Source organism: Pleurodeles waltl, chromosome 1_2 (genome assembly GCF_031143425.1).
Source record: "Pleurodeles waltl isolate 20211129_DDA chromosome 1_2, aPleWal1.hap1.20221129, whole genome shotgun sequence".
NCBI lineage: Eukaryota > Metazoa > Chordata > Amphibia > Caudata > Salamandridae > Pleurodeles > Pleurodeles waltl.
In genome coordinates, this window is record NC_090437.1 from 1168523550 (window position 1) to 1168537850 (window position 14301).

The 14301-nt window shown below is 42.3% G+C and overlaps 1 protein-coding gene across 1 annotated transcript in view; it reads left to right on the top strand.

The window, feature by feature from the left end:
• Positions 1-12369, top strand: part of KIAA0232 (KIAA0232 ortholog) — a 398715-nt gene extending 386346 nt beyond the window's left edge. Inside the window, exon 9 of the mRNA XM_069203179.1 lies at positions 9660-12369. Coding sequence (XP_069059280.1) covers positions 9660-9839 — 180 coding nt within the window. The 3' untranslated portion in view covers positions 9840-12369. The remainder of the gene's footprint in view (positions 1-9659) is intronic.
• The last annotated feature ends 1932 nt before the right edge of the window (positions 12370-14301 follow it).

Consider the following 14301-nt stretch of genomic DNA (forward strand, 5'->3'; position numbering starts at 1 on the left):
GGGACCACAGCATAGGTGGTGCACACCTAGGTGCATTGCTGAGGTGCCCAGTGTCATTTTAAAAGCAAGCCTGCCTTGCTGGCTGCTTTTAAATTAAAGTTATATGCAAATTCGACTTTGGAATTAAAGGTACTTCCAAAGTCTTAAACTACCTTATTTTTACATATAAGTCACCCCTAAGGTGTGCCCTATGTGCCCCTAGGGCTGGGTGCCATGTAACTATAAGCAGGGACTTTATAAAAATAGATTTATAAGCCCTGGTGAGGTAAAAACAGCCAAATTCGTTTTTCCCTCATTGAAGTAAATGGCCTTCATAGGCTAGAATGGGCAGACTTTATTTTAAATTTTAAAGTCTCCTTAAATGTTACATACCAAGAATTTGGTATCAAATTGATTGTTATAATAAATCCCACAACTTCCAGTTGTTGGATTTAATATAACTAGTGCAGGTAAAAAGTTTAGACTTTACCTAAAAAGTTGCCAATTTCAGCTCTGCATTGTTTTTGCTCCTGTGCTCTGATTGGCCAGCCTGCAGCAGCTTCTGCCAGGCTACTTTAATGAGGTGTGAAGTGGCCTGACTTCACACAAAGGAATGTGCTTGGGGGAGAGAATCTCCCCTCAACAGATGGGGAAGCAGGAAGGGGGAGGGCTGCCAAACTGGTCTTCAAAGGCAGAGAAGGACATCTGGAGCACCCAGCAACACCCCCACATCCTGCAACCCCAGACAGCTAGGTGCCCCCTTGATTAGATTAGGAGAGGGCAGGAGAGGGGTGTGTTTATGATTTTTAGCCACACCAGTGGGTGGGCTCAGCCAGATCTCTCCTCTAAAAATCAGATTCATCCATTTTGGATTTTTAGAGACTGTTGCCTTCTGGGATGGATTTTTGCCACACTTCCCAGGAAGTGGTCATCACAGGGGGACGACCCTGTCCCTGATTGGAGGACCAGGGCCCCCCTGCTTTTCACCCAGGAGCAAGGATAAAACTGGCAGACCTGCACCCACGCCTCAGATCCCCACCAAATTTCAAGAAGAAAGAACTACAAGGAGAATTAGGACTGCCCTGCTGGACCCCTGGCCTGCACCTGGACCCTACACTCAGAAAGACTGCACCAGCTGCACACTTGGGCTTCACCACAAGAAGGACTTTGCCTGGCTTCCACTGGTTCAAGGAGGGACTCCCTGTTTGCTACAGGTGAAAAATTGCTAACCAGAGTCCCCTGCACCAACTCCTGAAAAAGTGACCAGCTGACCACTGTCCAGTGGCCAAAAAGGAGTTTGCGCCAGGTGCACTCTGGGAGTTGAAGTCCGCACTTCCCAAGGACCATCACAGAACTTCTGGACCCTTGGGGTGAGCTGTGGACCCCAAAAGAACCTTAAAAGAACATCTGGGTGAAGCCCCAGAAGTTTGGAAAAGATTGGAGACATTTTAGAAAAAAGCTCCATAAAGTGACCGACTCGACGCGGAAATTCTAGCCGGCTTGCCTCAACCGCGACCCGGCCTGACTTCGTGGTTCGTCCCGGTCAAGAAAAACATCCGAAAAAAAGACTAAGTCCGAACGTAAAAAGTTGACCGGGACCTTCCAGCCATCGTATCCGAGAAGGGCTCCACGGACGTCGGATCAAGATCCAGGTTTACCCCGGTCGAAGGATTTTCATCTCGAAAAAACGACTAAGTCCGAAGGTAAAAATCACCACCGAGGAAACCGACTTCGCGTATCCGGACAAGGGCTCCAGGAGGTCGGATCCAACTGGCAGGCTCGTCCCGGGGAAGAAAAACATCGAAAAAGAGACTAAGTCAGAAGGTAACTTTTTAACCGAGGCCTCCCGCGACTTGTAGCCGAGCAGGGCTCCATCGCGGTCGGCCTGAAAGTTTGACTTTGCCCCGGTCCTGGTGCAACCAGATGACCCGATTGGCGCTTTTTGTTTCTATGCGCTAGAAAATAATAATACTTTAAAAATTCATATCTCCGGTTCCCCTGAACCGATTTTAATCGTTTTTGTGTCATTTTAAAGATAAAAATATAAGCTATTTTTATAAATTGGTTTTGGATTTTTAAACTGTTTCCTGTGTTTTATTTAATTACTGTTTTGTGATATTTGAATGCTTTACACTTTGTCTCCTAAGTTAAGCCTTGACGCTCGATGCTAAGCTACCAAGGGTAGAGCTGGGATTAATTTACTGAGACCTAACTGTACTTTTGTGGAGGTTTGTGGCTTGTTGCTAGGTGTAGGTACCTACCTGCCCTACCAATAACCCATTTTCCAACAAATAACTTCCTCAACATCCCACAATCCTACATGTCTCCTGTGGGAGGAAAACTGCAACAATTCCATTCTCACTGGCAGAACATCACCACAGATCAGTGGGTACTTTCAATTATCCGCAATGGTTATTGCCTAGAACTCATTTCTACACCACCAAATATGCCCCCTTGCTCTCAGACTCTCTCCAGAACACAATGTTCTGCTAAAACATCCAGCTCACTGCAGATACCTAAGATTTGTGATAGCAGGCAAACAATACCAATTCAAAGTACTTCCCTTCGGCATAACAACAGCTCCAAGGGTGTGCACAAAATGTCTTGCTGTAGTAGCAGCTCACCTCAGAAGACAACACATACATGTCTTCCCTTATCTAGACGATTGGCTAATAAAATCAAGCAATATTCTACAGTGCCAACAACACACTCAATGCACAATAGCTACCCTACACACATTAGGGTTCACAATCAATTACCAAAAACACAACCAGTTAGACCTACTAAGCAGGACGCAGCAACATATACACGAATGGGAAATTCACTCACAGGTACATCAACAGTACTTTCATATGTGGGGAACACTGGACATAGACCTTTTCGCAACAAGCGAAAATGCAAAATGCCAAAACTTTGCATCCAGACACCCACACCCTCTGTCCAAGGGCAATGCTTATGGATCAACTGGTCAGGGATATTTGCTTACGTTTTTCCCCCTCTCCCATTAATTCAATTTCTAGTCAACAAACTGCGTCACACCTCTCTCACCAGGATACTCCTAGCTCTCACGTGGGCACACCAACACTGGTACACAACACTTCTGCATCTGTCAGTAGTACCCCATCACAAACTTCCAAACAGACCAGATCTGTTAACACAGAACAAGGGTCAAATCAGGCATCCCAATCTCAGTGTACTCAATTTAACGATTTGGCTCCTGAGGTCATAGAGTTTGGATATTTACACCTTACATTAGAATGTATGGAAGTTCTAAAGCAAGCACACAAACCAACAACTAGACAGTGCTATGCAAACAAGTGGAAACGGTTGTTTACTACTGTCAACCTAAAAATATAGATCCACTTAAAGCATCAATACAAGATATTGTATGTTACCTGATTTATTTACAAAAAGCAAATTTAGCTTTTTCCTCTATTAAAATTAATCTCACAGCTATATCAGCATACTTCCTTTTAGTCTGTGGAGGTGGAGAAGTAATAATTTTTCCAGTCTCTTTCTGGATTTGGACTCCCCTTTGTTTGCTGTCCGTTATCTCCAAAATGGGTTGAATCAATGATGCCTCCATTTGAAGTTCAGAAGCATGTTTTGTGCCTTTAGAGGAATGTTTGCTAAGTATTTTGGGTACATGCCTCATTCTAGTCGAAAGCCCTGTTTCCTCTGTATACAAGCGTTTTTTCGGTTCTGAAGTTGTTTCAGGTCCAAAGCTGTTAGCCGAGGTTTCGGCTCCAAAGCAGAGCATACTTTTTTTTAATCCGATAAAAGCATTTATGGAAGGGCTTACACAAATTATTCCACCTAGAATACCACCAGCTCCTGCGTGGAATCTTAATATTGTGCTCACAAGACTTATGGGCCCCCCCCCATTTCAACTCATGCACTCTTGCGCTATTCAGTTTCTCACATGGAAGGTTGCTTGGTAGCAATCACTTCCTTAAGAAGAGTAACTGAAATTCAAGCATTTACTTTAGAAGAACCTTTCTTCCAAGTACACAAACACAAAGTAGTACTTAGAACAAATCAATTTTTTTTACTAAAAGTGGTTTCACCCTTTCATATTAGTCAGTCGAATTGCCAGTCTTCTTTCCACAACAAGATTCTGCTGCTGAAAGAGCTCTCCACACATTTGATCTCAGAAGAGCTCTAATGTATTAGGTAGACAGAACAAAAGACTTTAGAAAAACGAAACAACTTTTTGGTGCTTTCCAACAACCTCATAAAGGTAATCCTATTTCGAAAAACAAGGACTAGCTAGATGGATTGTAAAATGTATTCAAACCTGTTATCTCAAGGCAAAAAGGCATTTATTAGTGCCTCCAAAAGCACATTCCACTGGATAAAATGGTGCCTCAATGGCATTCTTAGGAAATATACCAATGGCAGACATATGCAAAGCAGCCACATGGTCCACACCACACACATTCACTAAACACTACTGTGTGGATGTGTTATCTCGACGACAAGCGAATGTTGGTCAAGCAGTGCTAAGGACACTATTTCAAACTATTCAACTCCTACAGGCTAACCACCGCTTACTTTGGAGGATAACTGCTTTTCAGTCTATGCACAGCATGTGTATCTGCAGCTACACATGCCATTAAACGGAAACTGTCACTTACCTAGTGTACATCTCGTGGAATGTAGTCCTGCAGATTCACATGCACTCTCCCTCTTCCCCGGGATCCTGTAGTTGTTGTAGTACTTAATCATGTAAATGTGTAACTACATTGCATGGACATCTTTTTTACTTTCTATATATTTTTGTACGTACACAATTCTTCACTCCTTACTTCACCCTCCTGCGGGAAAACAAGCCTACAAAGGAGTCGATGCCCATGTGCACTATCGCAGAGAGGAGGAGACACTCGATCCAGTGACTCAAAAAAAAGACTTCTTCGAAGAGAAACAACTTGTAACACTCCAAACCAAACACTATATGCGATATATGCACAGCATGTGAATCTGCAGCACTACATGACACAAACAAATGTACACTGGTAAGTGACATTTTCCATTTAGCCCCTAGAGGGCGTAGTGCATTATACATTTTCTGAGCTAACAGGCCTATTGCAATAATATTACAAACAAGGCCCTTAAACACAAACTACTCCCAGCTGTAAAACAAAAGATCCAGCCATAAGAGAGGTTAAAACACACAATGGTGGGAGGGCTTATTATTTTGGGGTTCCCACTAACCTAGTGTGGGGGACTCAGAGTTGATGTGGACAGAGCACGTTGGCATGAACGTTTTGGTGGTGGTCCCATTGTCTTGGGACCACCACAGCTAGTTACGAGTAAAAACATTTTTTAAAGGTAATGGCCTGCAAAGCATTATGGGGCGAGTTTCCGGAGTGCAGCAAATATTGCAGTATCCCGCTTTGAGGATTTTATGTGTTTTTTTTTATTTATTTATTATTATTTTTTTTTTTTTTAATGTAAAGCATTTATCAACTACAAGTATTTTTGTGAATGCTATGGAGCTTGAAGCGGAGTTCCAAAAAGAAATGACTCTGATTAGGTAATAGTGTGACCAGCGCTTCAATACCGCAGATAGTTTCCAGTGTTCTGCGCTGTGAGCGCCATGTCCGCCAAGGAGCACGAAGGGGCGAGATAAAAGAAAAAAATAGTTTGCCCATGCAAAAGAATATCGTCAATCGTGCCATAATGCATGTCACAGGGTCAGTCTGCAAAGCGGTAAAAAAAAAACACCCAAGGCGGGACAAGTGTAAAGCATTTACCAATGACATCAAGGGGTTTTTGAAAGTCGAGCCCATGAACGAATGAAAGTAATGGGTGTGGTTAAAAGCCCACAGAATACTTACGAGTCAAGAAGCGCTTGCGCGCTCAACCTGAAAAGGGGGGGTCCCAAAATGAAAATCCACATGCTTTTTCCATAGCCTTTTTTTAATATTTTTATTTTATTTTATAACAGAGCTGGCATAAAAACTGGTGAATGGAGTCATCTAAGTATAGAGGAGGGGGGCGGCACCGCTCCCTGAACCTTAAAGGCCTCAGCAATCCCATCCCCGGGGCCAGCCCACCCCTGGGACACAGTTGTTTCTCTGCCTTCGGGAGCGCATGGACAGAGAAGGCAAGTGTGCTCCCACATCGCAGGAGCTCTGAAAAGGCTTCCAACGGGATGGGAGCAGACTTGTGTTTCCCTGACCACGCTCTTATGGGCATGGAAACTCAGATTGTTCCTGCCTGGTGAGAGCAAGCACAAACAGCTTATCCCCTGTGTGACCATGGGGCAGGCCCCTCCGCAGCCCCCAACTTAATTTAAAGATCAGAGTGTCCTTGTACAGCACCAGACACCCAAAAAATGAAAAGAATAAAAAATGAGCGGCAGGAGCTACTCATTTATCGTTCACTGCTCCAGCACAGTGCGCACCATAATGCTCTGCAAGAGTTTTCACTGATAATGTGGAGGGCAGCAACGAGTGCTGTTGCGCCCCCAGCAACATTAGAAAAAAAAAGGTACATCTCTTGGCTCACTAAATCCATGACTCAAGGAGAGCGTACAATATTTTTTTAAAGCACTCCTAGCTGAACCTATTTGCTCTTCAGCTCCCTTGGTTTTGGTTCTGTGACTGCACTTTGTAGCTTGAAAAATGTTATGACCGCACATATTGCATCACTCATGATGTTGTGGGACGTCATTGATAACATCAGTACAACATCATTGATTGCAACACTGTGTTTGTCAGGGGTGCAAGTTAGATTTACTTGAGATAACTGGTGAATTTCAGTAGTTTTGTTTAAAACAATATGTTTTAACTGGTATTTATTTTCACCAAAGTATGGCATCCCTTTAACCTTTGTTTTCTTTTCAGTGAATTTAAAAGGTCTTTTTTTAATGCACCATACAATATCATTACCATCAGTGGCATAACATAGGCCCCTGAGCACCAGGGGGCCTCCTCAGCACAGTAACCTGGCCTGAAAGCTCCTGACTGAATTCAGGGGCCGGGTGCTCCATGTACTTTGCAGGGGTCCCATTTAAGTTTCATTATGCCACTGATAACCATACTTAACAAACATAATTTTAACCCTTGGTTTTTCAGCGAGAGTGTGTGTGTGTGTGTGTTCACTGAACATTCCAATGGTTACAGGAAGGATTGAGTTAGGAAATAGAATTTAAAAAAACAAAAAACAAAAAATTAGAAACTAGCTAAAAACAAGGTTTAGAGGTACGTTATAGTTAGACTTCACATCTCACCTAGGACCGTGTGGCCAACACATCCCACCCCACCATCCCCTGCGGCCAGGCTCTGCAGCCAACCCCCATAGGCACCTAATCCCGCTCCATGCAGAGCCTTTGGCCGTGTACGGTGGCGGTTGGCCGCAAGCGTTTTTCAGCATGGAATTGCAGCAAAAACACCCTTGCTTGGTCTTGAATGAGTTCAATAAGTTGGGAGGATTTGTCCTTTACAGAAGCGGAGCACCTGCTATGTTTATATTTGTACTTGTTTCTTGTTGAGGTTTAATTTCTGTGAAACGAGCATCAGTGCCAGAATGATTCCTCATCTGCTTATTTATCCACGAAGAGTCCACAGTTTTGCGCAAAATGTCTACCCAACTGGAGTACATTCTACTTATTTATTAGTGCTACCTTTTGGGGTAAATGTGTTGTCCACATTCTACTCCGCCACTACGTAAAGGACCGTGAGTCTTTCAATGACCATGTCTGGCATAATTTTGTGAATGTTACCGTTCCTCAAGTGTCTTCATACTGAAATCTGTGCTAACATGAATCCTCTTACAGAGAAGACAGCAAGTCTACAAAGAATTGAATGTCCACCAAACAAGGGTACTTCCTCTTAAGTAAATGAAGTAAGCAATTCCTTTTTTGGTGGAGATGTGCTTATATTCCTATGCAACACAAACACTTGCGGGCCTTTTGATAAGCTTTCTAAGCTGGAAAAACACAGGAGGACCGATGCATACCACTAACTTATCCAGGGTGGGGCCAAACGGACGGAGCTTCAAGGTCATTTTGCCCATTTGCATACGCGTAGTAATTAAAAGGATGAAGGATGGACTCTACTCTCACCAGGAGAGCACAGGAAAGATCCTCACCTGTTTATTTATCCAAGAGTCGTCCTCAGTTTTGCCCCAAACTGTGGACTCTTATAGACTGTGGGTGGAGCTTCAATTCCCCCGCGGTCCCATTGCTCCGGGGGTGGGGTATCTCCGGGGCTCTTAAAGGGTGTGCGATGGGGGTCCACGCAGCCCCCCTCCATTAAAATCTGTCAGCCTGCCCCAGGGAGGCGGCAGTCTCCGGGGCTAAGATCGGCCTGACTAAAATAATTAATGCTACCCAACTCAATGGTTCTCACTTTATGGACCTCTGAAGGATGAAAGGCTAAGTGTATCTGACTGGATTTAAGCCTGTGACGATGCTGTTCCTCATCATGTTAATATTTCCCAGGTGTCAGACTGGATCCAGAATCTTAAAAGTAGTACTCCTGCAGACCGGTAGTGCGCCAACGCCATTATGCTCTGGAAGTGATGAGTGGATTTGAATACAAGCACTACCCATGCACACTGACATCCGTTCCTTTCTTTCCGCTCAGTCAGAGCATGATTCCAAGGCCTATGACTAATGTGCCCAGATAAATTCAAAGGCCATGACTGTAGGAAAGTGTCCCTTTTAGCATGGGTACCCCTCCACTTTTTGGTATTGATGCTGACTTGACTGTGTTTGTGCTCTGGTCCTGCTAACCAGGTTCCAGCACCAGTGTTCTTTCTCTAAACTGTACCACTCTTCCTACAATCAATTGGCACACCCCTGGCACACAGCTAAGTCCCTTGTAAAAGATACCACTGGTACCCAAGGGCTCTGTGACCAGAGAGGGTCCCCAAGGGCTGCAGCAAATATTGTGCCACTCTAAGGGACCCCTTACGAAGCACATGCGCACTGCGCACTGCCATTGCAGGTTGTATGTGCTGGTAGTGAGAAAAAGGTAAAGTCAACGTGGCATCTGTCTCAGGGTGCCATGCCCACCAACCACTGCCTGTGGTATAGGTAAATCACCCCTCTAGCAGGCCTTACATCCATAATGCCGGGTGCACTATACCACAGGTGAGGGTATAGCTGCATGAGCAATATGCCCCTGCAGTGTGTAAGTCCTTTCTTGGACATTGTAAGAGCCATATTAAGTACATGGGCTGGGAGTTTGGCATTATGAACTCTACAGCTCCATGATGGCTTCACTGAAGGCTGGGAAGCTTGGTATCAAACTTCTCAGCACAATAAAATCACACAGATGCCAGTTTATGTACTGAACAACTTCACATACTGTCAAGCTCCAAAGATATGTGGGTTCTGTTCCGCAGCAGCTTCTTATTATTGATTGTTAATACTGACAATGATCATGCAATAATATCTTTGCTGTTCTGGTACTGAACGTAAACTAAAGTGTGAGAGATGCAGATACATAACTTGATTGATATGACAGAGCTGCTGATGGGAATCACTGTTGGGTTAGGCTTTAAAAACTAAATTCAAAGAAAGTACATGTAGGTTTTTCTAATTTAGATTGTTATTGTACTATAGATTTAAAATTTAATGAAAAGGGAATGCAAATGTTCAAAAAGTTGTGGTCATAATAAATTGTAAACTAGGACTTTTCTACAACTTTATTCTGTTTTTTCTCTAGGTGTCTTCTATTGGTGCAGTCCTTTTTAAAGGAGAGCAAATTGTTGGAGGAAAAAGAAACGGTTTTCAGAGGAAAATCTATTCCAGCGAGAGTTCTGGTTCCGATGATACCGTTTCTGAAGGCAGAATTGAATGGGCTCCTCCTTGCGAAGAAGAACTTTTTTCAAGAACTCATCTATAGAGCTGCATAATAAGAATAGTAGTAGTCGTATCTATTGGTTAAAAAGTAATGAGATGGAAAATTATTATTGCAGCCTGTTACTCTAAAACAACTGCTTTTGTTTCCTCTTCAGTTAACTGATTCAGATGTGTATTTATCTTTCACTTCTCGCTTATTTCATAGTTGAAGACAATCCTGTTGACATTTGTTTTATTTGACAAACTATTGAATACATGACAGTTTGAAATAGATTAGACTGTATTGTCATAAGAATGAGTGTGCATGTGCTTGTCTTTGTAGTATCACTGCTAATTTGCATCTTGGCTCCAGTTACCTTAATTTGTAACTGTAGCTTTAGCACTCATTGATATTGTCGTAGATGGCAACTTCTGCTGTTCAGAGATTTTTAGCTCTTGCCATATTTAGACTTCTCTAAAGAAACGAGAGATAAATACTCAACACTGTAATTTATCAGTGCCTTTCTGAATGCAGGAGAAACCTGAGTGAGTGTTAATCAAAGTCTGTCATGTAACTTTGAGGTAGGAACAACAGGGTTGTGCTTTAGAGACTTAAAGAATACTGTGTTTTTGCTCCTACAATTCCCCCCCCCCCCCCCCCCCCCCCCAACTCACTTCTTTCCCTTCTTTCACACCCTTGTCTCTTTATGGAAGGCCCTATGGTTTGTAATTATGCTAACTGGAGAAGCCAAGGTTTTCATCTTTTTGGGTGATGGTGACTTTTTCTTTTAATCGGCCTGTTAGTTTGTAGCCTGTAGTACGGTAAAATAAATGGTCGAGAAGGTTAAATTATTGGAGTGGTATACGTGGATTGTCTAGAATCTTGTGCATGGTATGGGAGCATCATACCTAATCGCAAAGGGTTGCATTTAAATGAGCTACACAAGTACTTCATCTTGATGGCCTTCTGGAATGGCTCAAAATATCTGCAGTGCTTGGGGTGTTTTAGTTTTAAAATATGTACGTATGCCGTAGTCATTGATTCACTTTAAAAGTCCTGGGGCTCCTGCAGTTAGCTTACTTTGTGATTGTACTTAACTAAATCCTGTAGTTAATTTTGTGCTTGAGAGAGTGTTATAGGAAAGTTGTGAGTATGTGTGGTGCATTACGCAGCCAAGGATGCAGAAAAGAAGCAATTTCAAAATGTGTGATTGCAGTAGTAATTCTTATGTTTGCGCCTTGTTTTTAAAATATTTTTCCTCAAAACTAGAGAAGTTCGAAGACATTGAGGTATAACTGTTCGTCTAAAACACACTGAACTCATTATGCAAAATGTCTGTCTGGAGAAGCAATATTTCAAATACTAAGGATTCAAAATGTTATAAACAGTTATTCAATACAAGTGCAGCATGCCTCTTCTAACATCAAGAATTATAGAAAGTTTGAAATGACTTGCAAAAAGCTGGTACACTTTACTTTAGGGCAATAACATGTAGTGAGACATTTGAGTATAGCAAGCTTTACAATGTGTATTGACCCAAGCAGGCCAGGAGCGTCTTGATTTTTTAACCTGTACCCTTTTTAATCAAGCACAGGAAAAAAGTTATTCTGTGCTGTAACATTGCAGTATAAAACAGAGTGAAGAGAAGTAATGCGATAGATTCCAACACTATTCGTATTAATCAGGAATGCTCTTTACCCTGAGGGGACTCGAGTGGGAGTATTGGGATTGTGTTGCCTTTCAGATGTAAATGATCTCAAGAATATGAGCTGGTTAAAAAATCTTGCTATTATAAACATTTACTTGCTGTTGAAACCCTGAGACTGCCATACTTAAGTTACAGTGGCTATGTTTTCAAAGTATACAATCAATAGTCAGAACATTGCTCTCGGGTTTCTTTCAGTACAGCGTTTTTTGACACTTTACATTTTATTTTTATAAATATTTATTTGTAGGCTTTTTATGTTTGGTTTCCTCTGGACCTTCATAAAGTGGTTGTTAGCATCTGCACTGAGGGGGGAAAGTCTTTTTGTTAAGACAATTGTAGAAAGAAATAAAATTTACATTTCTGAAAATTACCAAAATAAAGACCTGTAAAATGAAGTGGATGCATTTCAAACAGCATTCAGCTCCTTTTACTTTGGGTTTAACTATTTCCTATGGAGAAAAGGGCTTAACAAATAGCAAAGAAACCATTCTTGGTTAAATTTTGTGTAAACCTTGGCAGACTTTTTGAAGGTTAGTGTAGAACTGGAAGAAAATCTAAATGAGCCTGGGTAATAGCATATTGGGTCTTCACTGTTTCCAGAGCTAAATAACTAAAGTTCACAATATGTCGGAGTTGGTGTGATTTTTGCGTATTTCTTTTCAGTATGGATAAGGCACATTCATTAAAAGTTGGCAAAACGCTGAACGCACCGTGGTATGAAGCGCATTGCATATCCATATGACTGAGATTATCAGTTTTCCATTCCTGGGCTGAAATTCAGTTTTACTTCAAGTGGTTGTATTACTCTGATTCACGTACACCAGAGTAACTGATTTTGTTTTCTTGTGAAGTTACTTAACACTGAATAAAACATTGTAAAATGGTCTTGCTTTTTGTTTTTTTATGTTTTCACAGATTACAATGTCATTCATTTTTATTAAGTGAGCGGTTTATAAAAAATGTTTGTTTCTTTTTTTTAACATGAAAACGCAATTTTACTTGAGAGCTTTCTCAACTGATTAGATAGTGCTGATACTAAAAGCAGGACCAGAAAGATAAATGTTGTCTGGGGGGTGGAGGGGGAACAGCAATTTTGTTTTGTTGAGAAATACTTTGGAGATTCTAGTAATTTGATGCTCTCCAGTGGACGTCATGTTTTCTTATTTAGGTATATTGTTGGTGTCTGTAGAAAGTACATAAACATAATTAACAGATATGCACCATGCAGAAATGTTGTTTTCTGATAAGATTGCATGATCAACTTTCAAAGATGTGTACCATATTTTCACAGGGACAGATTGCCACAGATTTTGACAGGTCCAAGAGTGTACTAGCGATTAAAGAAATAACTAGGGATTGCATCCCGAATCATATGTGCTTTAAAATGAGAAGTCCATGCCCAATAATAGTTAAATTTAGCACCGGGTAAACTAAACAGAGGTCAGGACAAATGTGGGGGGCATCCATCATGTCAACAATAGAAAAATAGTGTCTGGGAATAATGTGGTAAATTGACTCTTACCATCGAGCAGATATTGATACTGTTAAGCTTTTTTGCCTTACGAATCATAAGCTGGTATTGATTTTGTCCTGATAGTTGAAAGACCTAAGCTGTTCATTGACCCCAAACATTGTGTAATGTCCCTATAACACCACATCATATATTCATTTGAATTGTGTAGAGGGAAAGTACACAGGTGGAACCCAGTGAAAGTTAAATTAAGGGTTGTTTAGAGACCCATATTTGAGAGACACCATTGCTATAAAGTGTAGGGAATGCATTCAACTTGATGTTTTTTTTTAAAACATGTTTTATTTGGTTTTGTAACAATTAGGTCATTGAGATGCTGCACATTCATCAATATGCCACGCATGTGCATAGCACGACTGGCAACAGGATACGTAATCTGCAAGAAATCAAGTGCATATAAATAATCAGTACAGCTGGAAAAATTATACCATAGAAATGAAAACTTATAAAGAAAAAAAGGCAGCTCAACTGGGATCAGCCCTGCGAACAGGAGGGGGGGCCTGGAAGGGAGGATAGATGTCAGTAGACATTCTTCCATAGGGAGGAAGAGGGGGAATAAGAGTCATCTGTAGCTCCCCCCCATGCACCACCTCATCTCCTGGAAGTACTTCACAGGTAAGGCTCAAAGATTCTCAGGTGTGTACCCATCCCTAGAACCGGTGGCATGGGGCATCACTAAGTTCTGTGCGCAGGGTGGGTGCCACCAAGGGCAACTTCTGATAACCTATTCAACATGGCCTCCCAAATGTCCAGATCTCGTTTGGCATTCAGTGGGCACTGCACGCAGGTGCTTCTCCTCCGCTGTGCCCCATTACAGGACATATTAGCCACTTGCTATACCCACTGAGGCTGAGGATTGTGCCCAGTGTATAGCCATCCTACGTCTAGCCAAGACCAGAACCAATAAATCAAATCTATGGAAGATTCGGGCCCTAGGTTAAGATGTCTGAGCACCCCAAGCAAACAATGCTCGACGAAAGACACTGTCACCACCCAGGTGACCTCCCTCAATGTCTGCAGTACTCCCCCCAGTACTCCTGCAGGGCAGCGCAGTCCCATGTCATGTGAAGGAAGGTCGCCAGTGTCGTTCCACAGCGACGGCAGGCTACAAAGCGAGTCCTGTCAATCGTAAGTAGACACAGAGAGGTTAAGTACACCGGTGTGAGTAATAAAACTGTTTGAGTATGAACCTCACATTGCTGGCCATCTCTCTTACATGGGTAAATGCTCACTTCCAGGCATTTGCTGAGACCCCCATCGGTGCCTCCGCCCACCTATCTTGGACC